General features: G+C 47.5%; 2 protein-coding genes across 4 annotated transcripts in view; one reads left to right on the top strand and one right to left on the bottom strand.

The window, feature by feature from the left end:
* slc2a4rg (SLC2A4 regulator) overlaps positions 1 to 15,227 on the top strand; it is a 43,110-nt gene extending 27,883 nt beyond the window's left edge. The window contains exons 4-10 of one of the 2 annotated variants that reach the window (XM_076984434.1): positions 2,931 to 3,028; positions 3,785 to 4,026; positions 7,166 to 7,266; positions 8,403 to 8,649; positions 9,101 to 9,205; positions 10,733 to 10,854; positions 11,000 to 15,227. In XM_076984434.1, coding sequence (XP_076840549.1) covers positions 2,931 to 3,028; positions 3,785 to 4,026; positions 7,166 to 7,266; positions 8,403 to 8,649; positions 9,101 to 9,205; positions 10,733 to 10,854; positions 11,000 to 11,111 — 1,027 coding nt within the window. In that variant the 3' untranslated portion in view covers positions 11,112 to 15,227. The remainder of the gene's footprint in view (positions 1 to 2,930; positions 3,029 to 3,784; positions 4,027 to 7,165; positions 7,267 to 8,402; positions 8,650 to 9,100; positions 9,206 to 10,732; positions 10,855 to 10,999) is intronic. The other variant, XM_076984435.1, reaches the window with a different exon arrangement.
* gss (glutathione synthetase) lies at positions 14,092 to 22,930 on the bottom strand. 2 transcript variants are annotated; one of them, XM_076984437.1, is made up of 13 exons: positions 22,891 to 22,930; positions 22,266 to 22,404; positions 21,309 to 21,454; positions 21,147 to 21,222; positions 20,918 to 21,057; positions 20,685 to 20,801; positions 18,453 to 18,533; positions 18,151 to 18,228; positions 17,992 to 18,061; positions 17,653 to 17,847; positions 17,482 to 17,563; positions 17,182 to 17,371; positions 14,092 to 17,021 (listed from the first exon to the last, which is right to left on the bottom strand). In XM_076984437.1, the coding sequence occupies exons 2-13, from the start codon at positions 22,392 to 22,394 to the stop codon at positions 16,898 to 16,900; spliced, it is 1,428 nt and encodes a 475-aa protein (XP_076840552.1). In that variant the 5' UTR covers positions 22,395 to 22,404; positions 22,891 to 22,930; the 3' UTR covers positions 14,092 to 16,897. The 2 variants fall into 2 exon arrangements, with proteins under 2 accessions (XP_076840552.1, XP_076840551.1); XM_076984436.1 differs by lacking the exon at positions 22,891 to 22,930 and adding an exon at positions 22,539 to 22,884.
* Between the last annotated feature and the right edge of the window lie 265 nt (positions 22,931 to 23,195).

Below are 23,195 nucleotides of genomic sequence, written 5' to 3'. Positions count from 1 at the left end.
CACCTCTCCCGTCTCACGACCACCTTCCTCTCCCCAGGGATGATGAGGAGGTCGCTGTTGAACGTCCATGTTCTCTTGTGTACCCAATCCAAACTGTTCTTGGATCCCTCCGAGCAGCCACACACAGTCCTGTTGTTGATTTACTAATGTGAAGAAGTATGCGCACACACCCACACACACACGCTGAATAAATAAAGGCGCTAATCGGGCCGCACTGTTTGAACGTACGGCGCAGGCCCTGCATCTGGGCACATGTTTGTTGCGCTGGAATTTTCCATTACACGCCAAGGGCTCTCGGGGCCGGGGGGGCCCCGGTGCGAGGGAGGCTACTGGAGCGCCCCCACCCCACAGCAGCGCCTCCACCCCAGCGGCCTTCCTCTCCGGCGAGCGATGCGGATAGGAAGCGGGGCGAGGCGGCCCCGAACCAGCAGGAGCGCTGGAGGTGTCGGGAGGTGGTGAGGAGCAGGAGAGCCAGGGCGTGACCGACCACTGCTCCTCTGAGACATCTGGGATAGACGTCAGCGCCCGTTCAGTCAGATGTGAGGTGAAGGGAACGGCTAGACCAGACGCCCCCCCCCACCCCCCCAGCAGGAGCGAGTGAGGTTGTGGCCGGAGCACTAGTGAGGTTGTGGCCGGAGCACTAGTGAGGTTGGGGCCGGAGCACTAGTGAGGTTGTGGCCGGAGCACTAGTGAGGTTGGGGCCGGAGCACTAGTGAGGTGGGGGCCGGAGCACTAGTGAGGTGGGGGCCTGAGCACTAGTGAGGTTGGGGCCGGAGCACTAGTGAGGTTGTGGCCGGAGCACTAGTGAGGTTGTGGCCGGAGCACTAGTGAGGTGGGGGCCGGAGCACTAGTGAGGTTGTGGCCGGAGCACTAGTGAGGTTGTGGCCGGAGCACTAGTGAGGTGGGGCCCGGAGCACTAGTGAGGTTGTGGCCGGAGCACTAGTGAGGTGGGGGCCGGAGCACTAGTGAGGTTGTGGCCGGAGCACTAGTGAGGTTGTGGCCGGAGCACTAGTGAGGTGGGGCCCGGAGCACTAGTGAGGTTGTGGCCGGAGCACTAGTGAGGTGGGGGCCGGAGCACTAGTGAGGTTGGGGCCTGAGCACTAGTGAGGTGGGGGCCGGAGCACTAGTGAGGTGGGGGCCTGAGCACTAGTGAGGTTGTGGCCGGAGCACTAGTGAGGTTGAGGCCGGAGCACTAGTGAGGTGGGGGCCGGAGCACTAGTGAGGTGGGGGCCGGAGCACTAGTGAGGTTGGGGCCTGAGCACTAGTGAGGTTGTGGCCGGAGCACTAGTGAGGTTGGGGCCTGAGCACTAGTGAGGTTGGGGCCTGAGCACTAGTGAGGTTGTGGCCTGAGCACTAGTGAGGTTGGGGCCGGAGCACTAGTGAGGTGGGGGCCGGAGCACTAGTGAGGTGGGGGCCTGAGCACTAGTGAGGTTGTGGCCGGAGCACTAGTGAGGTGGGGGCCGGAGCACTAGTGAGGTGGGGGCCGGAGCACTAGTGAGGTGGGGGCCGGAGCACTAGTGAGGTTGGGGCCGGAGCACTAGTGAGGTTGGGGCCGGAGCACTAGTGAGGTTGTGGCCGGAGCACTAGTGAGGTTGGGGCCTGAGCACTAGTGAGGTTGGGGCCTGAGCACTAGTGAGGTTGTGGCCGGAGCACTAGTGAGGTTGTGGCCGGAGCACTAGTGAGGTTGGGGCCTGAGCACTAGTGAGGTTGTGGCCTGAGCACTAGTGAGGTGGGGGCCGGAGCACTAGTGAGGTGGGGGCCGGAGCACTAGTGAGGTGGGGGCCGGAGCACTAGTGAGGTGGGGGCCGGAGCACTAGTGAGGTTGTGGCCGGAGCACTAGTGAGGTGGGGGCCGGATCACTAGTGAGGTGGGGGCCGGAGCACTAGTGAGGTTGGGGCCGGAGCACTAGTGAGGTTGGGGCCAGAGCACTAGTGAGGTGGGGGCCGGAGCACTAGTGAGGTGGGGGCCGGAGCACTAGTGAGGTTGTGGCCGGAGCACTAGTGAGGTTGTGGCCGGAGCACTAGTGAGGTTGGGGCCAGAGCACTAGTGAGGTTGGGGCCTGAGCACTAGTGAGGTTGTGGCTGGAGCACTAGTGAGGTTGGGGCCTGAGCACTAGTGAGGTTGTGGCCGGAGCACTAGTGAGGTTGGGGCCGGAGCACTAGTGAGGTGGGGGCCGGAGCACTAGTGAGGTGGGGGCCAGAGCACTAGTGAGGTTGGCCCTGTCTCAGACGTGCGGTGCCACTGTTTCCCAGGCTCTCTGTGCAGAAGCACAAAACATGTTGCAATGCACATGGTGTATGATTGCCAGCAAAACTGCCCTCACCACATGAGAGGGAGAGGGAGGGAGGGAGAGAGAGAGAGAGAGGTGGAAGGAGAGAGAGAGAGATGGAGGGAGAGAGAGCGTAATCAAGCGTGAGGCCAGTGTGGTTTGGCATTATCATATACTGAGAGATTAAAAACAGGAAAGAAACGTTACTAGTGATGGATCTGTGTGTGTTTGCGTACCGTGTTGTGCAAGTAAGTGTATAATTCCTCCAAAGCCTGCGAGAAGCTTGCACTCTAGTCTAAGATGAGAGCTTATCTGTGCGTGCTCACTCCCTGGTAAACATGCGGTGTGCCTACGGAGAGCCAGAGCTAACCTAGAACTGTGTGACATTCCTGAGAAAATGTTATGGGTAATCATCAAGAAATCATATAATGTGTTGTGAGCAGATGGATTTTATTGTGCAATGTGGATGTACATTTAATAAAAAGTTAGCTCAAATTTAAAAAATTGAAGATTAAAAGATACAGTGATATGTGTATCTCTGACTGTGGTTTGATGAATCAGCACTGGTTAGACTGGAATTGGGCAACTCTTTCTTTCTCTCTCTCTCTCTCTCTCTCTCTCTCTCTCTCTCTCTCTCTTTCCTCACCTCCCTCTCTCACAGAAATCCCTCAGGCCATGCTGATAAGGAGGTGATGGCAGCCACTGTTCTGACCACCCTGTCCACCAGCCCTCTGGTGCTCAACCCCTCTGGAGTGTCAGGTAGACACACACACACACACACACACAGCTCTTTACTCTGCTCCTAGCCACAGATGCTGTTGCCATGGTTGTTGTCACCACGCAGATGCCCTTCATCAGAGGGCGTGTTATTTATAACCCATCACCATGTCATGCCACAGTCACGTCACCGTTATTCCTTGTAACTCCTGGCACTTTTTCATCCAACCGTTACTGTTTGCTGTGGGGGGGGGGGGGGGGCAGTACAGCGTCATGCACTGTAGTCCCAGGAGATCAGAGTGCACAGGGCGGAGGAGGCCTTGAGCATCAGGTGCCAGGATTACGTTTGAAATGTCCTGGTGGAGTGTGTAAGGGTCGTGTTCCTATCCGCTTGGCCCGTCTCCGGAGTGGGGGGGTCCAGTGTCATGAACATCCCCTCCAGTCCCACCAGCAGCCGTCAGTTTGACCTGCAAACAGTCATCATTGCAGGCGCCAGACTCGCTATGTACATCTCAGCTTGAGATTTCTGGGCATTAGCGTTCATTCCTTCAGTCAGGAGCTACTGGCTAATACCATCTCTCATCTCCGCTACGGTGCCCATCCTGCTGAGAACATAGCGCAAAAGGAACAGGTGTCGCCAAACCAATCCGAATTACCCTCGCAAATCAGGGAACTCCAGAGGAATGGAGAAACGGCTCCACAGCGTGAAGCCTGATCCCGGGACGAGCTGATGCTAATGAAAAAATGAAACGACCTTAGAAATAAAAGCATCAGAATGTTTCCATGCTCTGCCCACAGCGTCAGTTCCAGAAGCAGCCAGTAGGGGGTGGAAGGAGAGCCTGTCGGCCAGCTACAGCAGCTCCACCAGTGGCAACTGGAGCTGGGATGCCAGCGACCAATCGGTTCCCTCCACGCCGTCTCCGCCCCTCTCCAACGACATGGTCAAGAGCTTCCTGCACTCCTCGCAGGGGGAGGACAGCGTGGAGGAGTCCGAGAACACGCACTTCCCGTTTGAGGACCCCATCCCCCGGAAACGAAAGGTAGGTGTCATCACGTCGACGTGGACGCAGGCCTCGCCGAGAGGTTTAAAACAATCACGCTTATTAGCTCGTCTAACTGCCGACGTTCAGGTCACCGTGAAGGCTAATTTCAAAATGAGGGTGTGGCACACGAGGGCGACGTTGGCCATCCAGGAAGGTTCAGAGCAGGCCTGTTGGTAAACCACAGACACGTAGAGGTCTCACCGTAGCGCAGAGCCACAGAGCCCCTGTGTGGTGATCACCGTGTCCCTGGACTAGGTGCACGAGTCCCTGCGTCATAACTGTCCCCGTACGTCCAGCCTGTGGGTCCCTGTAGAAGCACCTTCACAAAGACAGAGCAGGAGTACAACTGTGGAGAACCCCGCGCTGTCAAAGAGTAATCGCTCCACCTGTCCAAACGCTTTTCTACAGGGTGATTTAGCAGGCCCTGCTGTGCTATTGGCCCTGCCACAGAGCCCCCCCCCCCCCTGAAGAATAGCTCTCTCTCTCTCTCTCTCTCTCTCTCTCTCTCTCTCTCTCTCTCTCTCTCTACCCTCTTCTTTTTGTTTTCTTTTTTTGTATATGGAATCTTTCCAAGGCATAAGTGTGGTTTCTGTATCAGGAAGCTGAAGCTCTTCTCCTCCCTGAACTCTGAGTCATGGAAGATGTGGAGGCAGTGCATTATGTGAAATGTATACGTGTGTGTGTGTGTGTGTGTGTGTGTGTGTGTGTGTGTGTGTGTGTGAGCGTGTGTGTGTGTATGTGTGTGTGTGTGTGTGAGCGTGTGTGTGAACATTTGAGTGTGTGTGTGTATATGTGAGCATATATATATGTGTGTGTGTGTGTGTGTGTGTGTGTGAGCGTGTGTGTGAACATTTGAGTGTGTGTGTGTGTGTGTGTGTGTGTGTGTGTGAGCATGTGTGTGTGTCTGTGTGAGCATGTGTGTGTGTGAGCATGTGTGTGTGTGTGTGTGTGTGTGTGTGTGAGCATGTGTGTAAGTGTGTGTGTGTGTGAGCGTGTGTGTGAACATTTGAGTGTGTGTGTGTATATGTGAGCATGTGTGAGCATATATATATATATATGTGTGTAAGTGTGTGTGTGTGAGCGTGTGTGTGAACGTTTGAGTGTGTGTGTGAGCGTGTGTGTGTGTGTATGTGGACGTTTGAGTGTGTGTGTGTATATATGTGAGCATGTGTGAGCATATATATGTGTGTGTGTGTGTGTGTGTGTGTGTGTGTGCATGTGTGAGCTTGTGTGTAAAAAGATGGAGTATTTCAGCTAGCTCAGTAGAACAGAATATGTCTTTTATTCCAGCAGTAGTATAGACATGATAAAACACACATGATCTCAGGCCAAACTTCACCAAGCACTAAAGCTTTAAGTTTGCAAAAAACAGTACCAAACGAGGGCAGAAAATATGATGAACTGAAGTCACGTATGAAGACGCTGACGTGTGCCCACACTGAGGAGAGCTGGGGTGAAGGGAAAGATGCCCGGCAGTCTGCCACCTGCAACAACAGCTCTTCAATCTTTCCCTCCCACTTCAGTAGATCAGGAGTCTCATCATCAGCCAAAAGACGTTACTTAAAGCCCCGTAAAGCGGCCTCCCGGCAGTCCTGTCACTCGTCAGAACCGTGCCGGGAAACACTCGTTTACAGCAGATATTTAACATTTACATCTGTTTTTATGAGGCGACGGATATACCAGTGGTGCTTACAATCTGTGTGTTTTCATTAAGTAGGATGAATTATCCCCCTGGTACAAATGCTTCTCTTAGGGGAGGTGGAGCATGTGTTTATTTATTTTTATGCAGAAAATCTTTTCGCCAAAATAAACTGTACAGGATGGAAACGGCAATCTGAGGAATAGTCAGAAGGTCCAGCATAGGCTGACGGACAGGAATACATTTAGCAGAGGAATTGTGTTTAGGTCATTCATGAGTTAGCATGAAATCATGCATTTAAACGATGACAGTTGCACTTAAATATGATATTTTCATTTAAACCGTGGCTGATTTGCTAATGTTCTTCTGTGTCTCAAGTGGGGGCTATATACCGTGTCACATTATAACCCCAAAAGAAGGATTCCACTTAACAATGCTCCTATTCAATAATCTAGGGAAAATATCTATAAAGGGTTAACCTTATCAACCTAGAGAAACCAGTTTCTCTCTCTCTCTCTCTCTCCTACAGCTGAATCATAGTTCAGATACACACCCACTCACTTCTCCCCGTGCTGGCTAAGCAGGCCAGGGCATGCCTCTTGCTCCAGTGCGGATGCTATCGAGTCAGCTAATTCCAGCTTCTCCCCCCCCAGCTGGTCGGCCATAGACATGACAAAGCCGTCCACGCCTGCGTCCTGCAGTGACCAACACCCCGCGCCATGTCTCCCCAGCACTGGGCCGTCCCACGCCCCCCAGGGTCCCGCGTCCTCCGTCCTCCCCGTCCCTCGGCGCACGAAGGGGCCTGCTAGCACTTTGTATTACCACGGCGACGCACCGGTCGCTTCTGGACCGGCGGTCTGGGGGAGGATCCAGGAAGCAGAGGCGGGTCGCAGGGCCGATAAACGTGGCCGCCTGTGGGCTTCAGCTCCTTGGGTTCACGAGCGTGCTGGGTTCGGGATTGTGAGCCTCGGCTAGCTAGGGGGCAGGAGTGGGGCGATTACATAAGAGCTGTGAGAGGAGTGGTGCGAACGGAGACAGGACTTGCATAATCAGACCTCCATGATGATTGATGGTGGCCGTGCAAGCAAAGCTGTGTTGGCGCTCTGTCTCCATTCCTCTCTGTGTCGTCGACTCCTTTATATCCTCTTTTCCTCCTTTTCTCCATTGAAATGGCTGACTGGATCGTGCCTGAACGGGCAGGATTGTGATATTTGCTTCTGGCCCTTCATAAGTTCTGAGTTTTGAAATGTACCTTGTGACAAATGCAAAAAAATAAAAATAAAAAAATCTAAGTTCCTGTCATTCCTGCTAGCACAAGTATAGTTCATGGGTTTAGCTAGTCGCTAACACCGAGTAGCACAGAGGAATGTAAATATGCAGGCGGAGATGTGAGCAGCAGTCGAGTGGCGTGTGAACCAGCGCTCCTCCACGTGTTTGCAGGGCACTTCTGTTCGCGAGGGCCCGTTTTCACGCTTCTTTCTCCTGCGTGTGCTTTAGAACTCGATGAAGGTGATGTTCAAGTGTTTGTGGAAGAACTGTGACAAGGTCCTCAGCACCTCCTCAGGAATCCAGCGGCACATTCGCACCATGCACCTGGGGTAGGTGTAACACACACACACATTCATACAAAGAGGAGGCCGGCTCCCTTCACGGAGAGCCATCATCTGCACCGCTAGCAGTTCCCTATAGCACTTTCCTTCGGTTTTATTTGGAGGGACGCCAGCTGGAACGTGATCCATTATCTGGCAGTGACGTGGCTTACTGGCTTAACACAACCGTTACACTAGCGCTGTGCTAATCAGAGAGATGTATGGCGGACAGGTACAAACGGGGTTCTGTTCGAGTGCTAAGAGGAGGGAGATTTAAAGCAGCCTTTCGGGGGTAGTTTATCTTTGTCAGTGTTCGCTGTGGTTTGGGCGTGCTCTCTGCTTACAGAGCCCCGTTAAGAGGAGCAGAGGCCAGATAAGCATAAGAAAACATTCTGATGGTAGTAGCCAGTACATTTTTATAGCCTCCTGTTGCTATCCAAGGCCTTCCTCCTCAGTTTTTTGGTGCTCTCACAACCGTGGGATCACCGCTGCCCCCTGCTGACTGACTAGTGACCAAAGTCCAAATATTAGCAAAATGACTGGACTTTATTAGACGGGCTGCTTGTCCATCTGATGCATTGGTGCTGCGTGTAGGTTTGTGTTGGAAAGGGGCTAATGCTTCTTTGTTTCACTTTGACTGACTTCACTCGTATATAACGTTGCGTAAAACAAAAACGTTCAAATCAATCAAGGTCCAATTCTATGCCAATTCTGCCAGTGCGGTTTAACTATTCTGAACAACTCCAACAACTGGGCAACTCCACACACTCTTGATGTCTTCACCGTGGCACGAGGCGGATGCCTATGATGCTTCTCCATCGGCCTTTCTCACACTTACTGAGCACCTGTAGACGGACTAAAGGTCTGAAAGGAAACATAAACATGACGTTTTGGAGTGATGGGAAACATTTAACTAATACAACAATAATTTTTTTTGGGTGGATATTGATTCAGAAATATTGACTTTCACTAATTATATTTGTTTACATTATATTAAAATGCCTGTGCCTATAACATGCATATTTGTGCATATTTAAGAAAAACATACATTAAGTCATATCGGTCAAACTTTTGACTACTGTATATCTAATGTGGCTGATGCTGTGTGTGTGTGTGTGTGTGTGTGTGTGTGTGTGTGTTTGTAGGCGGAACGGTGATTCCGAACTCAGTGACTGTGAGGAGGATTTCTACTACTCGGAGATCGAGGTGAACATGGACACTCTGTCCGAAGGGCTCTCCAACCTCACGCCCACTTCTCCCACCACCGCTGGACCGCCCCCCGTCTTCCCCCTAGCCAGTGACATGCCGCGATCGGAGCCTGCCCACATGAGCCCGCTCAGCCAATCGGCGCCCTCCACACTGTGCCACATCCGCACTGACCACGCCTACCAGGTAGCTCTTGTCATCTTCGTACTTTAGTAAGCTTGCCCAGGCCCGTGCTTGTAGGCCAGCACTAACAGCCCAATGGTGCGGTAAGATAACAGCCTTTAACCCGCCAAGCTTTCTCCGGGCAGAACTGGGTTTCTTGTTGAGCTGGTTTTGATTCGTTCATACTCATAACTACTAATGCAACGGCATGCTCAGCGGCCAGTTATTTAGCAAGAGCCTGTTCCTATGGCAACCTTCCCTCGGTGCGATCGGCCCGGGCCGCCCTCCGCGCGCCCTTGTGCGCACACTCGCACGTTCCAACGTCTGCCGCCGTGACGCCGGCCGCGGGCCCCGCCTGCAGCGCACAACGCCCCTCCTCCTGAGCACTGCGAGAGGCAGGGAAGGTGTGGCTTGCCGGCCCCTCCCCCAGCCCCTCCCCCCCGGCCCCGCCTCTCACTAGGCCGCTGTTTTCCAGGCCACCGCTCCCGTCAAAATTCCCAGCGTGTCCTCGGAGCCCCACAGCCAGAGTGCCATCAGCGTCTCCTGGCAGTCTCCTCCGGTCATCTTTAAAGGCCCTCCGGTGAGCACGTGCCCTTCCTTCCTCCGTGTCCGAGTCACTCATTCGTTTGTTTGCTTCCAGGACGTGTCCCTCCCGGCTTTACCATTTGAATCTACCCAATGAAATCAAGTTGTGTATTTATGTAATGTTTTTATTGGCTCGTTTTGTAAGTCTCTTTCATTTCCCTGTTGGAAGATTTTGCCAAATTCCTCTTTCTTAAATTTCTGCTTTCTCGATTTTGCCAAATTTACATAAACTTCATACTGTTTCAAATCAAATATGGCATCATGATGGGGATTTGACAGATGAGGACCGTGCTGAGCTGAACCAGGAGCCCACGCCACATCACCTGAAGCTCCAAGATCATGACACTTGTTCACATGGACATTTTTGTGGAAAAATCTTGAGATTTTAAAAAGCACTTTTTTGGTTTTGTTTCTTCTGTGTCAGACAGATTTGTCGAGGTGACTTAATCGCTCCATATGTGGGCCCGAGTTCTACTTTTGAGACATTGATATAGCATACTGTATGTCTTGATTTATTGACCTGATTATAAAGATTATAAACGACTATAATAATTAGACTAAATATGCCTTCTTTGCTGTTTAAATCTAAAATGCCAGGTCCCCTATACCATCCCCCCCCCCCCCCCCCCCCCCCTTCAGGTCTCCTGTTGCAGGCTTTCTGCAAATGTCCCCTGCATCACCTCATGTCCCCGGAGCCTGTGGGGGCTTTTGGGCTCCTACATCGCTTCCTGTTTCCTGTCTCACATGCTCTTGCAAATCACATAGCAGAGAGCGGCTGCAGCCGTGTTGCGTGTTGGAACGAGCCAACGCAGTTCAGCGCTAGTGATTACTCCACATTAGTAAAGATGAGCCTCCCTGCAGGTGACAACAAAATGATGAACCACCCCACGTGAGGTTCAAAAAGTGATTCCAAGACTGCCCTGAAATACCACATACAGAAAAACAGAAACAAATCCCTGCAGGACTCTGCCGTGTCATGCCCAGCTCAGAAATGACTAAGGCCATCGCCCACAAAGGATACATTTGAAACTTTTGAAACAAACCGAATTGCGCGTAAACCGCTAAAGTTAGATGCCGATCTGCGCACTATCGCCGGCTGGTGGCCGCGGCCCCGAACCGCAGTCTTCCCTCCGCAGCGGCGGTGGACTGTCACTTTCTCCATGACGCCGTTTCACTGTGATTGGAGCAAAACATCTACAGGCTCCGCCTGCGAGAGTCGTGTGCTGTTTGCATGGCTCTCTGAACGTCGGCAGTGGCGTAATGGGGCGGAGCGAGGCGCGGTTGAGCTGTTGTGCAGAGAGCTCTGCTGCACAAGGTGCAGTCCTCTTGCAGCTGAGGGTAGGACCTGAAACATCATAAAACGGTGTTGTAGGAGTTAGAACAATGTCTTCCTTAAATCAGATACATCTTTAAAGCATGAAAGGGAAACTCATTGCAAAATGTGTCTCTGCAGACGTCAGCGGGTTTGGCACATGTCTTTGCTGTTTAACCTTTTGCTCTTTGACCTTTACTCTTCCTGCAGGGCGCGGTGACCCATATCCGCACTGTAAGCATTGGGGAGAAGAGGCAGCCCGCCACACACGCCCCCATCAGCAAGGCTCACACCACCAACACATCGACACCCAAACCTACCACTGGAATCAGGTACAGCCTGTGAGTGAGTGAGTGAGAGTGGGTATCTACACATGTGTGATGGGCTTTGTTGCGTGAACCGATGTGCACATTCACACATTTATCTGCCAGTTTATTCCACACGCTCACAGTTTGCACCATGTGTCGTATTACCCAGGAAACCCCGCGGGGAGGCCAAGAAATGTCGCAAGGTGTACGGAATGGAGAAAAAAGATTTGTGGTGTACAGCGTGTCGCTGGAAGAAAGCATGCCAGCGCTTCACCGACTGATCCTTTCCTATCCAGCCAAATGGACTCTTCCATCACCAGTGTTTCACTGATTCTTATCCCACACACAACTCCCCCCCAACCCCCCAAAGTGTCCCAGAATGGACTCTTCCTTGAGGGCGGAGCCACAGAAGGGGTGAGGTAAGGGGATGTGGCCATTTCAGGAGGCGTGCTGTGGCCTCCTCACCACAGCCAGCAGTGGAACACATTTCACTTTTATAAAACCTGCAAAAAAAAAAATAACAGAAAAAACTAAAAACAAGAAAAAAGGAGAAAAAAAGTTGCAGAACCCCCCAGTATATTGGCTTTTGCAGCACTACTCTGAGGCAAGAAAGCTTTTTCTTTATGAATCAAGGAAAAAAAAATCTGAAAAAAGTTGATTCAGAAGTTTAAGATCTTTTTTTTTTCCATATGTTGCATGTGTTCAATGTACGGAGATGGTTGAAGATTTCTCAATGACTTAATGAGTGTGGCAGACTTTATATAATTCTTTCTGGTCAAACAATGTAAGCTATTTTTTACTAAGCTGTTTTTGAGCAGTTTGGCTTCGTTGCCTTTGGTTTAACCTCTGAAATCGCTTTGAACCAGTGGCAGGGTGTTTTGGATAGCCAACTCCCCAATCTTCTCCTGCCCCATTCTTGTTACAACCCAAACTTCATTTTTAACCAAAGGAAGCAGCCTCACTGAGCACAGGTCCAGGATGTCTCTCGGGACCTTGGCCTTTATTGTATTTTACCTGACATAAACCGATTACACAAACTCGCCAATTCGCCTTCAATCTTACCAAGATCACAGGTATTGCGTAATGGGGAGCAAATAACGCACGCATGCTTCACGGCTTTAGTCCGGACACGGAAGTGACCTTTGTTCTTGCTTCAGTAAACAGTCAAATCAATACACTCTTCCTCCGCCTCGACACCTCCAAACATATTATGCACCTTTTTTCAGGAGTTCTCTCGCTCCGACCCATGTTTGCTACGGTGTCGAAATGTGAATCGAACTGTTCGCCGACGCCTGGATTACGCACCAGCCGTTTTAGTCCTCGTCAGGTGAAGAGTCAGCCTAGATCTGGATTATTTTTCTGTAATAGATGGGTATTTTTCTAGCAGTCCACAGTATTACTTTGTTAAAGGCGAGTACTTGCAACGCCCTTTCCATACGCCGCTCACGTGGGGGGAAGGTCACGCGACGGGACAGAACCTCGCCGGCACACGGCGTGGTGGGGGGCGGGGCACAGCGTGGTGGAGGGCGGGGCGGCTCCGCCCAGTGCTGTGGCGCTGTGCAGACGTTTTCCGTTGAGGTCGCGATGGAGCGTACTAGCTCTTGCGATTCAAAAGAATCAAATCTTCCCTCCAGAGCTTATTTGCTTCCCATGCATCAGTCACAGCAACACGGAGTCCAGGCTCTTCGGCACGTAGGAGGAATGGCCACATGTTGGAAGGCACCAAAGGTTTGGCGCATTTCCTGGCAAATACCGTCTGCTCGGTGCTGGCTTTCTGAATGTAGACTCATGCCACACATTTCACTGTGTCAGCCCTTCTCTTTCTAGTTGTTCACTAACCTCTGTGCTGGTGGTCTGACCAGCATGGCTGGAAAAATGACTGTTCACCCACATGACTGTACACACACAAGAAATGTTGCCATGTTATCTGAACCCAATGAGTATGGGCCCAGCTGGGTCAACACCTTGACCCACAGCTCTGCTTTGCTGCCAAACTTGTAGCCGAACTTCAGTGAGAGTTGATACAATAAAGGCAACCGTTCGATAGGCCTGCATGAGCGTCAAGGTGAACATACAGTTTTCATTCACCTATGAATCATAAATATAAGACAATCAGGGGTTAAATTATGTAGGAAGACCCAGACGGATTACCATTGGCTGTTTCCCTTGACTACCAGGCATTCTGTCCAATCAAAGCTCACAGCAGCCCATATCCCTCTCACTGTGGTTAGAAAATCAAGAGAACGGGTCCCTCTGGTGGTCATAAAACTTCACTAAGTGCCAATGAGAAGAACAAGAGGGAAAGAAAAAAAAAACATGAAAGAAATTGCACTAACTTGTACTGCACAAAAAAAATGTATTTTTATGTGGCATTTTTATATGCAGAAATTGAAGTTAAAAAAAAAATGTTTTATGGTCGTTCAGTCTTGGTTTCAAAATGTCGGGTCAGGGATCGGGCCTGCCCGGACAGTAAGCTGTCTTTGCGGTACATGTGTTCGTACACTCAGTCAGGGTCTGAAAGCACAGGCCCACTGGCTGAATGGATTGACCCCGATTTCAGTCTGCGCAGACCTGCCCGTGTCTGCAGTGTCACCGCCTGCGCTTCTAGTCTACGGAGAGGGCAGTGCTCACTGATTCTCCCAAAGTCTGTGACATATTCGTCTTCTCTTTGTAGAACATGTCAAAATAAGTAACCTGTCGATCTCAATACCATAACCACCAATTGGAATTGGGGACCTGTGACCTCTACCTTCGCAGTCCTGTGTTGTGCTGTAATTGCACAAACAGGCAAATACAAGGAACAGAAAGGAGAGGGAACAGAGAGAGGAGCTGAAGGCAGCTGGCAGAACCTTTAGACGTCTTGATACTCCCCCATAGGTCTTCCTCTCTCACACGTCTTGGGAGAGCTGGACAGATTCTGATCGACAGACCGATCTGGCCAGACCTCGATTACCCAGAGGTCATCGGGGCGCCTTCCATGCTTCTTCAGATGGGTTTAATCGGGCTCCATGTGTGAGTCCAGGAGAGCAGCTCTCTGGGAGTCTCTCAGGGAGAGGGAGGATGCGTGAGGCGGTGGTACTGCAGCAGGGTCGGGCAGCACCCTCGGGTCCGAAAGACCTGACAGCGCAGTTACCCACAACGTCCGTCTCTTTTATATTTCGGCTCCTTCGCCACGGCTTTGTGTTCTGTGTAAGATGAAAACTTTTTTTTTTTTTTTTTGTAAGATACGTTGTTTTGTTTTTTTTTCTTCCTAAGATGTTAACGTGTAAATATTCAGAATTTATGTTGGGTTTAAGGGGAGCTGGTGAGAAAAGCAATGAATGTAAAATCTACAAAAATAAACACCTGTAACCTGTCATTGTTGTTAAAGCTGCTTTCTGTAAGATCTGCAAAATAGTTCTTCTCTAATTCACACTAAAATTAGTTCAGTTACAAGTGTGTACTGAGACCATAACCTGGACATGGTCTTCAGTAAAAATTACCTAAACCTTACATTTTGACTCACTGGCAAGAGAATCATTTTGATCTTACTGCACTAATGGGGCAGTTTCATATCTCACAGAAAGCAGCTTAAACTTATCACCTACACTGCATTAAGCACACACGTTCGTATTCTTATTTTAGCATATCAGTAGTCAGAACCAATCAGTGTTTCTCTTCAGTCTTTTTTTAATCAGTTGAAATGCTTTAAATTTGTATGTACTCATTTTTTCCCCCTGTAACCGCAAGTCCAAGTATATGCTTGTGTACTAGAGCCAGGCAGGTAGCTTAAACCTGTGTGGCAGTGGTTCAGTGCAGTTTAAGCCCTGGCCTGCACATTCCTGCGGGATTGCGGGACTGGTGTTTGTCCGTCTGCCTTCATTCAGCTTCACAGACTGTTCGTCAGTCATTACCCAGGAAATTAAGCTAAATACCCAATGAATGTGCAGCTTCACGCTTTATCTCGCCTGCTTCTCCTCATAACAGTTTCCATGTTGCAGTCTGAAGTGTAACAGAGCCAAACATACTTCTATGTAAAAATAATAACAAAAGCAAACATTTATCAGTTTTAAACGAGAGCTTTACTGAACACACTCTCGCTGCTCTGTTGTTTTGCTGTCTCAGTCCTGTAGTTAGTAATATCACAACCCAGTTTGCCTTTCTCGGAAATGGCTGTTCTTTGCTGTTTTGATCTCCTTCGATTGAGATGTTCTGCATGTCCAGTGCCACCTGGGTGCTGTCTCTCTTTAACGGAAACATTTTTGTGATGTCTCAGAAGTTCACTGTGGAGAGCAGGGGGACAGAACGAGCACAGGAACGGTGGAGACGTAGCCAATGTCTGGTCAGCTCCACGAGGAAAACGTGATTTGTATAAATGTGATGTGTTGGAAAGACATTAAATGTGGATTTCAGATGGACCTGCATTTCAGAGCATTATTATTACATCACACGATCATGTTCAGTTTGTCTTCTACATAACTCATGTTTACTTTGCTGGGAAATAAAAAAAATGATCATTTATAGTACAGAAGTTTCATCCAGAGACACTACAGCTGAGAGATACTACGTTCTGTTACAAATACACCACTCAGATCTGTCATCGTGTAGATTTACTTTGTCCTCATTTCGCTTCTTGATTTAGAATTTTTTTAAGCAGGATTTGATTCGTTACCCTACCCTCCTGGGAACACTTTGGTCAGGATGTTTTCTGTTGGGATAGGTACAGCAACAGTGAGCTTTCACAGCACAAGGCTGAGGGGTGTGTCTCCACTGCATGAAGGCCTGATTTGTGTTCTCTGCCAAAGCGCCTGTCCTAAAATAGGAGTATGTTTAGCTGGATGCTTGTAAATCTGATTAAAATGAGGTAAAGTGGATATTAGCCTGAGTATTTTGAGCTTGATTTCTTGAGTTATATATTTCATTATTTACAGATGAGCTATTAAAATGGCCGTCACCTAGATCATTTGATTAATCTATCTGTTTCGCTTCACAGTCCTCTATAAATGATAATAAAGAACATTAGGTGCTATTTTTAGTACCCAAACTCACAATATTGGGTAAAAAAAAAACTAGGGATGCACCGAAATGAAAATTCTTAGCCGAAACCGAAAACCGAAAATGAGGAAACCAAGGCCGAAAGCCGAAAACCGAAACACCGAAATACATTATGCCAATTATTAGTAACATTGGATTTTTGGCTAACCTCACTAAAATCAAGGCATTGCTTTTCAAAGAATAAATCAACTACAAAATTTGATTTGAAAATATTCATTTAGCACTGACATTACAGTAATGCATATTATAAAATAAAATTAGTGGTGGGCCATTAACGGCGATAACGCTGACAAGGGCCGACCACTAATTAAATTTAACTCGCTTGCAGACCGTTTTTATCTGAGAGGATAAATATATGTATTTTATACGAGTTAAATTTAATTATAACTGACTGGCCTGAAAGATAAATATAAATTCTCTCATAAAAACGTGACGCGAGTTGCAACAACATTAAACAGCTCAGGTAAACACGCTTCTGAGAAATGTCGTCTGCTCGGCAAAACATAACGGGCTCAATGTGCTCTATTAGCCTACGAAATCCAACATCCTCTACGACAGAGAACGGCTGATCGTCTAAGGCAACGAATTCCATAATTTTTGGTGTAATGTCCTTTGCCTCGGCGCCATCACTGGAAAACGTTTTTGCTAGCCTTTATCCAAATAAGCGCGTGCAGGTGGCGATTTTTGTTTGCGTCATCACAACACATTGTTTCGGCCGTGTTGTTTCGGTGATGAAAGTATTTCGGCCGAAAACCGAAAATGCAAATTTAAGCCATTTCGGCCGAAAATTTTCGGTGGCCGAATTTTCGGTGCATCCCTAAAAAAAACACAAATATACCTACTGATCAGTGGCTGGTTCTGGGGGCCTTTCAAAGTCATTTTGCCCCCGTTTAAAAAGGAATGTAAAGCTGCACAGCACTGACACCAGTGCATTATAAACTTTTAACCAAGACCAATGAGTCACACACAACCCCTGATCTAGGGGTTTAGTTGTGTGCAGTTCCCCTTTACGGCCCACAGAGGGCAGTGTGGCTTAGATCAGAAGAGGATTGTCGAGTACTGCCACTCCTGCAGCCACCCCTCCGTCTTCATGTGCACAGCTCTTGGTCCTAAGCAGATGGCCCACACACTCGTTCATCACCATCTCTCTTCCTGTCCTGCGTGTGAGCGTAACGTGTTAGCAGGTCTCACACCGAGCACAGATCAGCTTTTGCTGTCAGAATGGTTAACGTTTGCGCGTGAAGCGGAAAGTCTGTTAACCAATAGACAAAACTACAATCTGAGGAAAAACAAAGGCAGCGTTGGACGTGAACGTACCTGACGTAGGCTCCGAACACGCCAAGCTCACTCAGGCACTGGCTCGGCTGGAGAGGAGCCCCCGGGCGCAGCAGGTAGTTGGACACTGGCTGTGGGTGGATTTTGTCCATCAGGATGTAGGCCGTCCTCTCCGTGCTGTCCTTCACGCCTTCCAGCACGCCGCAGATGTCCTGCCCATAAATGTTGTTCCCTGCAGGGAGAGAGAGGAGTGAGATGATGCGGGACGGTGCCGTCCAGTGACCCTTGGTCAAAGGTCAAGGGTCAGGAAATACGCTTGCAGGCGATCAGGGAGGGCCTCACCGCCTCCTTCCCGCTGCGGTTTCAACACGTAGCGGTCCGGCGCAGCCAGAGCCATGTCCACCGTCCTGTCCCCTTCGTCCCCCTGACGGCAGGAAAACGAGACGTCTGACGAGACTCGCCTCAGAAAAGCACGGAAATCCGACGCAAAATCTGAAACCTCGCCGCACATACCATGTCCAGCGTGTACAAGCCGGCGAAGGTGGCCTGGAGCTGGGCCACGGTCTCTGGCTCGTTGGGGAAGAAGCGCTCCAGGACGCCGGGCCGTGCCAGCTCCTGCTGTACCTTCTTGGTCCCGGCGAGGTGGGTGCTGATGTCGGGACATTTCACAGCGCACGAGCGCTCCATCAGCAGCCGGGCTTCCCAGCTCTGCAGGACAAAAACATGCAAAGCTAACGCACAAACTCCGCCGTCCGGAGTAGTTTACTTATGGGAACACGTGTAATCAACAATTAAGGGTGCTAGTTAAGAGTGAGCAAAAAAAGGTGTAGTTTAAAAGAGTAGTGTAGTTACTTGTTCGGATGTGTAGTTTTGCGGCATGTATCCATTGCGGAAGTAAACAACAGCGACCTCTTGTCCTCCTCTGAAAACACAGAAATATTTATTTTTTTATGAACTACTGCCTCAACAGATGAAGTTTTTCTTGTACTCATAAATATTCCAGACACTTACACAAAGAGTCTCTTGTTTTTGTCCAATGATCCAGTTTGACAGACATCTTCAAACTTTCGTCTTATGACAGGAATGTCTCTATGAGCCATAAGCACATGACATACGGCACACCGTTAGAACAAGCTACTCTACTAATTTGTCCTGAAAAGGCATTCAAAGAATTCTCCATCACTCACAAATACCAGCGCCAACAATAATTCTGTTTAAACTATTTAAACAGCTCTTCAGACTAAAACCCAGTTCCCTTAATGAATGGTCTAAGGCAGATTCAACTGTCTGCAAGGCGACACGGTGACTCTCACCTCAACCAAAGCTCGTTCTCCACATATCGATGGTCATAAATGTTCCTCTGGACATCTTCAACTAGGAACATCACCACTGCCCTGTAACATGGACAAGCAAAAAAGATCAATGCCCTGAGAGGTCTGTCAGACACATTTACACATAAAGGCAGGCCCACAAATTAAATGCAAAAACCTTAAGAGCAAATAAACACAAATAAGTAAATAAAGTATAATTATCAATTCATTATAATAGCTATCATTAGTGGTTACAATAATTGCTGTAATATTTTTTACATATCTGTATTTTGTAATGTAAGACTACAAATTTCATAGAATACAGTGAGATTAGAACGCAAGTCAGAACAACCTAAAAAATGAAAGTGTATATAATATATATAATAGTTATAAATAATAGTATAATAGTTAGATATAATAGTATAATAGTTATATATAATATATAAATAAGTTATACATACAAGAGTTTAGAATTTCAGCTTTCATTTCCTGGTATGTACGTTTAGATGTGTTGAACAGCTTAGGAACATGTGACTGACAAGTCACATACTTTTGATCTTAAACCAGGGTTCATACACTTTTTTGACAACTAATTTCCATGACTTTTCCATGACTTTTTCCATGACTTTCAGACAAATTTCAATGACTGTACATTCTCTAAACATATGTGTAGACACGAAAAATAAGAAAAAATCCAGGCTAAAATTCCACAGTATATCATCAATTAATGAAAAGACACATGGTTTAATTGAAAAAATAAACATTTACCGTATTTTCAATATCAATATAAGCCGCATCTAAGTTTTTTTTAATGGAAAATGTTGTAGCTATAGGCCTAAGCCGTATCCGGGCTAAAAGCTGGTGAGTTCCCTTTTACCGACGGGTCTGGTTAACGACGGACAGAGTTACGACCGACTTTTCTTAATTTCGCGCGGTGCGTGGAGGTGCAGTGGCAGCACTGTGGAGTGTTGTGGAGTGTAGTGGAGTGTTGTGTTGTGTACGATAAGCTGAAGCAGCGCAGCCTCCACCGCAGCCCATCTCGGCAACGCGGTCGCTCTTTCTCACGCTGTACGCACGAGAACATTGTTAGTTTTTTTCTATTCTGTGTTTACGATCAAGGCGTGTCTAAATCTAGGTTCGCGCTTAACGACGAAAACTGCTTTGCGTCGGACTTTTCAGTCTCTAACCCCAACGTTAAGCAGTTGGTTAACCACACAGTGCACATTTTGCATGCCCCGTGTCCTTGTCTTTCTCAAGCCATAGCTTGTATTTGTCCAACTGAAGCAGCCATAGTTGAATCGGCATTTACCAGCATTACGCTGATTTACACGTCATCAAAGTACAATCTACAGCTCCGCTTGGAGTCCAACGCTAACGCAGCGAACTAACCTGTGAAGTTACGTTAGTGGTCCGCACAAAGAAAAAACATGGCTATATTATATATGTTTATTTTTTCTTCCGGTTATCGGAACGACATATATTTATTGTGTCAAGCAAATTTCCATGACTTTTCCAAAACATTTGAGTATTTTTAGTTTTTCCAAAACTTATCCAGGCCTGGAAATTGCTATTTTCAAATTCCATAACTTTTCCAGGTTTTTCATGACCGTACGAACCCTGTTAAACCCACATGTCTTCAGTGTAAAACAAAAACCTTTGCCTTGCTGTCCCAATACTTTTGGGGAGGACTATAAGATGTGGGGGATAGGACTATAATTTTGAGCTGACTTTAGTACCTTCCACCAAACTGGATCATTTGTTGGTTAAAAATGTGCTATTGACTGAACAGCTCTGTAACCTGTGTGTTGACAAGCCATACAAATTAAACTTGTATGTAGTGCATTACAAACATATAAATGACCTAAACAAGCACTTCAAGAAAGACCTAAAAACTAGCTGCACATAGCAAGTATTGTATTTAGTGAACAAAAATCCTTGCTTATTTACAGAAGTGAAGAATGGAGGTATTTAGCTTCAAACTTTGAATCCACAATTCAATCCCATGTTCAATAATCACTGGCTTAATTTATGTCCTAGAACAAAACACATACCACATACTACAGATTTTCCTTCCTCCCTTTATCTGGGGTGCCATTAATTGTTCAAACAACCAATAATTACAAAATCCAGGACAGGTAAATGGATTCATGCGAGTACACATGGTCACACCCTAGCTAGGCTAGAAGAAATGTGATGTCAACAAACATCAACAGTGCTCCCAGGTGTTAAACGAACCTCTCCGAGCCGTAGAGCTCCCAGGCCTTCGCCAAGCCCTTGGCCAGTCCTGCTGCAGGGTTGTTATCCAAGATCTGCCTGCTTTCCTCCAACCGGTTTGCAACCTTCAGAATGTGGCTGGGATGACATTTTAAATTGTGGTGAGCAGTAACACACAACCTTCAGTGGGAGTCACGTGAGCAACCAAGGGTTTGTTTAACGGGCCGGTCGGGGCTGAAGTGGCCCACACTCACCGGTGGACGTCCGGCGTGCGGGAGGCAAGACCCCCGAAACTGGCTGCGATCGTGTTGATTTCGATCTGCTTTAAGGACGTTGTACCATCAGGACTCTGGTCCAGCATGTAATCTGAGCGATTCAAGCCCAGCACTATTGACTTAAGAAGGAAATGTGCGAGTACAGTGTGAGCACAAGTGTAAAACCCTGGATTTATTAAATTAGCACAAAGATAACATGCAGTATTACCAGGGTCTGAGGTTCCTGTTGAACTTGTCTGTAAATACTGAAGAGTCTTGCAGTGAAATCATCAACTTTGATGGTGCTGTTGATCCACATGACAGAATGTCATATTCAAAGCTCATGTACACTATTAGCTAAAGCTATTTATTAACCCCCACGACCCCGCACCTGCTGAGAGCTTCCTCCAGGAAGTCTGGACTCTGACTGATCCGGTCCACCAGCCGATTAAAATGGGTCTGGGCTTCCAGAGCTTGGTGAAAGAGTGATTTGGGGACAGGGGAGGGAAAGAGTGTGAATGGGGCATAGCTCACCACCTGCGAAAAAGAATGTACACACAGAAAAACAATCACTGTGTATACACACACTTTACACACAACTACACCATCAGTGTATACATACGCCTTACACACAACTACACCATCAGTGTATATGCCTTACACACAACTACACCATCAGTGTATACATACGCCTTACACACAACTACACCATCAGTGTATATGCCTTACACACAACTACACCATCAGTGTATACATACGCCTTACACACAACTACACCATCAGTGTATACATATGCCTTACACACAACTACACCATCAGTGTATACATACGCCTTACACACAACTACACCATCAGTGTATACATACGCCTTACACACAACTACACCATCAGTGTATACATACGCCTTACACACAACTACACCATCAGTGCATACATACGCCTTACACACAACTACACCATCAGTGCATACATACGCCTTACACACAACTACACCATCAGTGTTTACAGACAATGCACCAGGGCAATATTAGCTTTCTGTAATCCAAAGACAAAATGTTATGACAGACACAAGAGTCCAAATATGACTAGAAATTAATATATGTAATATATGTAAGACCGGGACACTTGCCCTTTTATAAAGGTCTGAGATAAGTTTTGCTTAAGTTAGAACTTGTCCTAAAGGAGGACATAGGGTACGAGACGGTTGTCCCAGATCAGTGAGAAATGGTTAACTTATACCTAGGGCGTATAACTGACATACGTTAGCACTAATCTTTTACGCAATTTTACAATACGAAAAGCAACAACACTAATGACCTACAACAACATCTACAAATGATTTACTTACCTCAGAAGAGTTTGGCGTGTCTTTGGTTCGCATTAATACTCCATTCAATAGAGCAGTGTCTTTGGCGACCTCCCCCAGACCTTTAATATCGTCTCTCAAAACGTCTTCTGAAATCCCACTGGTAGACATTGCAGAAAACCTTGAATTATAAGAAATTATTATTAGTATTTGCATTCATACCAGAGTCGAAATCGGAGCAGAACGGTGTATAAACAAGTTAATACCGTTAAACAGCAACATTCTCGTATTCCTACAGTTACAAATGTAACGTACCTTAGTAACTATATGTAACAGGTCAGAGGCGCTAGCTAGGACAGCTAAGGCTGCTCGTTAACACACTTGGCTATTGTAGTTTGGTCAAAAACGCTTCTGTCATCATGACTTTGCATCATTTCACCAGTGGGGTTCATCCCAATTCCGTCATCGGTCGATCCTATATCCCAGTGTTTAAGTTAGCGCTTTACCCTTCAGGGTAAATAACTACACGTAACTAGTAAGACTGCTCTGAGCAGTGCGAGTTCAAGCGGACGGTCCTTGGCGACCGTTTGATTACGTCTGATACTACCGCACAAGTTTGTGTACTACATCAGCTTGAGATTCCTCAACAAAAGTGAATAACTCTCACCCTCGTGACCGGTTTGAGTGAATCCCAGTGCAAAAAAGCAAGCAATGTGAACGCAGAAATAATTACCTTAATTACAGGCTTCCAAAATAAGAGCCTCTTTCAAAATATTTAGCTTCAGGGTATAATAATAATAATAATAATAATAATAATAATAATAATCTTTATTTGTATAGCACCTTTCATACATACATGCAACTCAAAGTGCTTTACAGTATAAATAAAATAAACATTAAAAGGAGATAAGACAAAAAGACAAAAAGAAAATGTTAAAAGAAATTAAAGATAAAAATATTAAAATAACATAA

The sequence above is a fragment of the Brachyhypopomus gauderio genome, chromosome 21, assembly GCF_052324685.1.
Source record: "Brachyhypopomus gauderio isolate BG-103 chromosome 21, BGAUD_0.2, whole genome shotgun sequence".
In the NCBI taxonomy this organism is placed as follows: domain Eukaryota; kingdom Metazoa; phylum Chordata; class Actinopteri; order Gymnotiformes; family Hypopomidae; genus Brachyhypopomus; species Brachyhypopomus gauderio.
The sequence above is the reverse complement of the archived record's forward strand: the minus strand, read 5'-3'. Positions and strand labels throughout refer to the sequence as shown.

What these genes read in the sequence shown, in the direction of transcription:
- gss (XM_076984437.1), bottom strand. Translation starts at nt 22,394, where the DNA reads ATGTCTACCAGTGGGATTTCAGAAGACGTTTTGAGAGACGATATTAAA. An exon ending in AAAAACAAGAGACTCTTTGT is followed by an intron (nt 18,062 to 18,150) that starts GTAAGTGTCTGG and finishes CTGTGTTTTCAG; the next exon opens with AGGAGGACAAGAGGTCGCTG. An exon ending in GTGTTCGGAGCCTACGTCAG is followed by an intron (nt 17,022 to 17,181) that starts GTACGTTCACGT and finishes GCTCACACGCAG; the next exon opens with GACAGGAAGAGAGATGGTGA.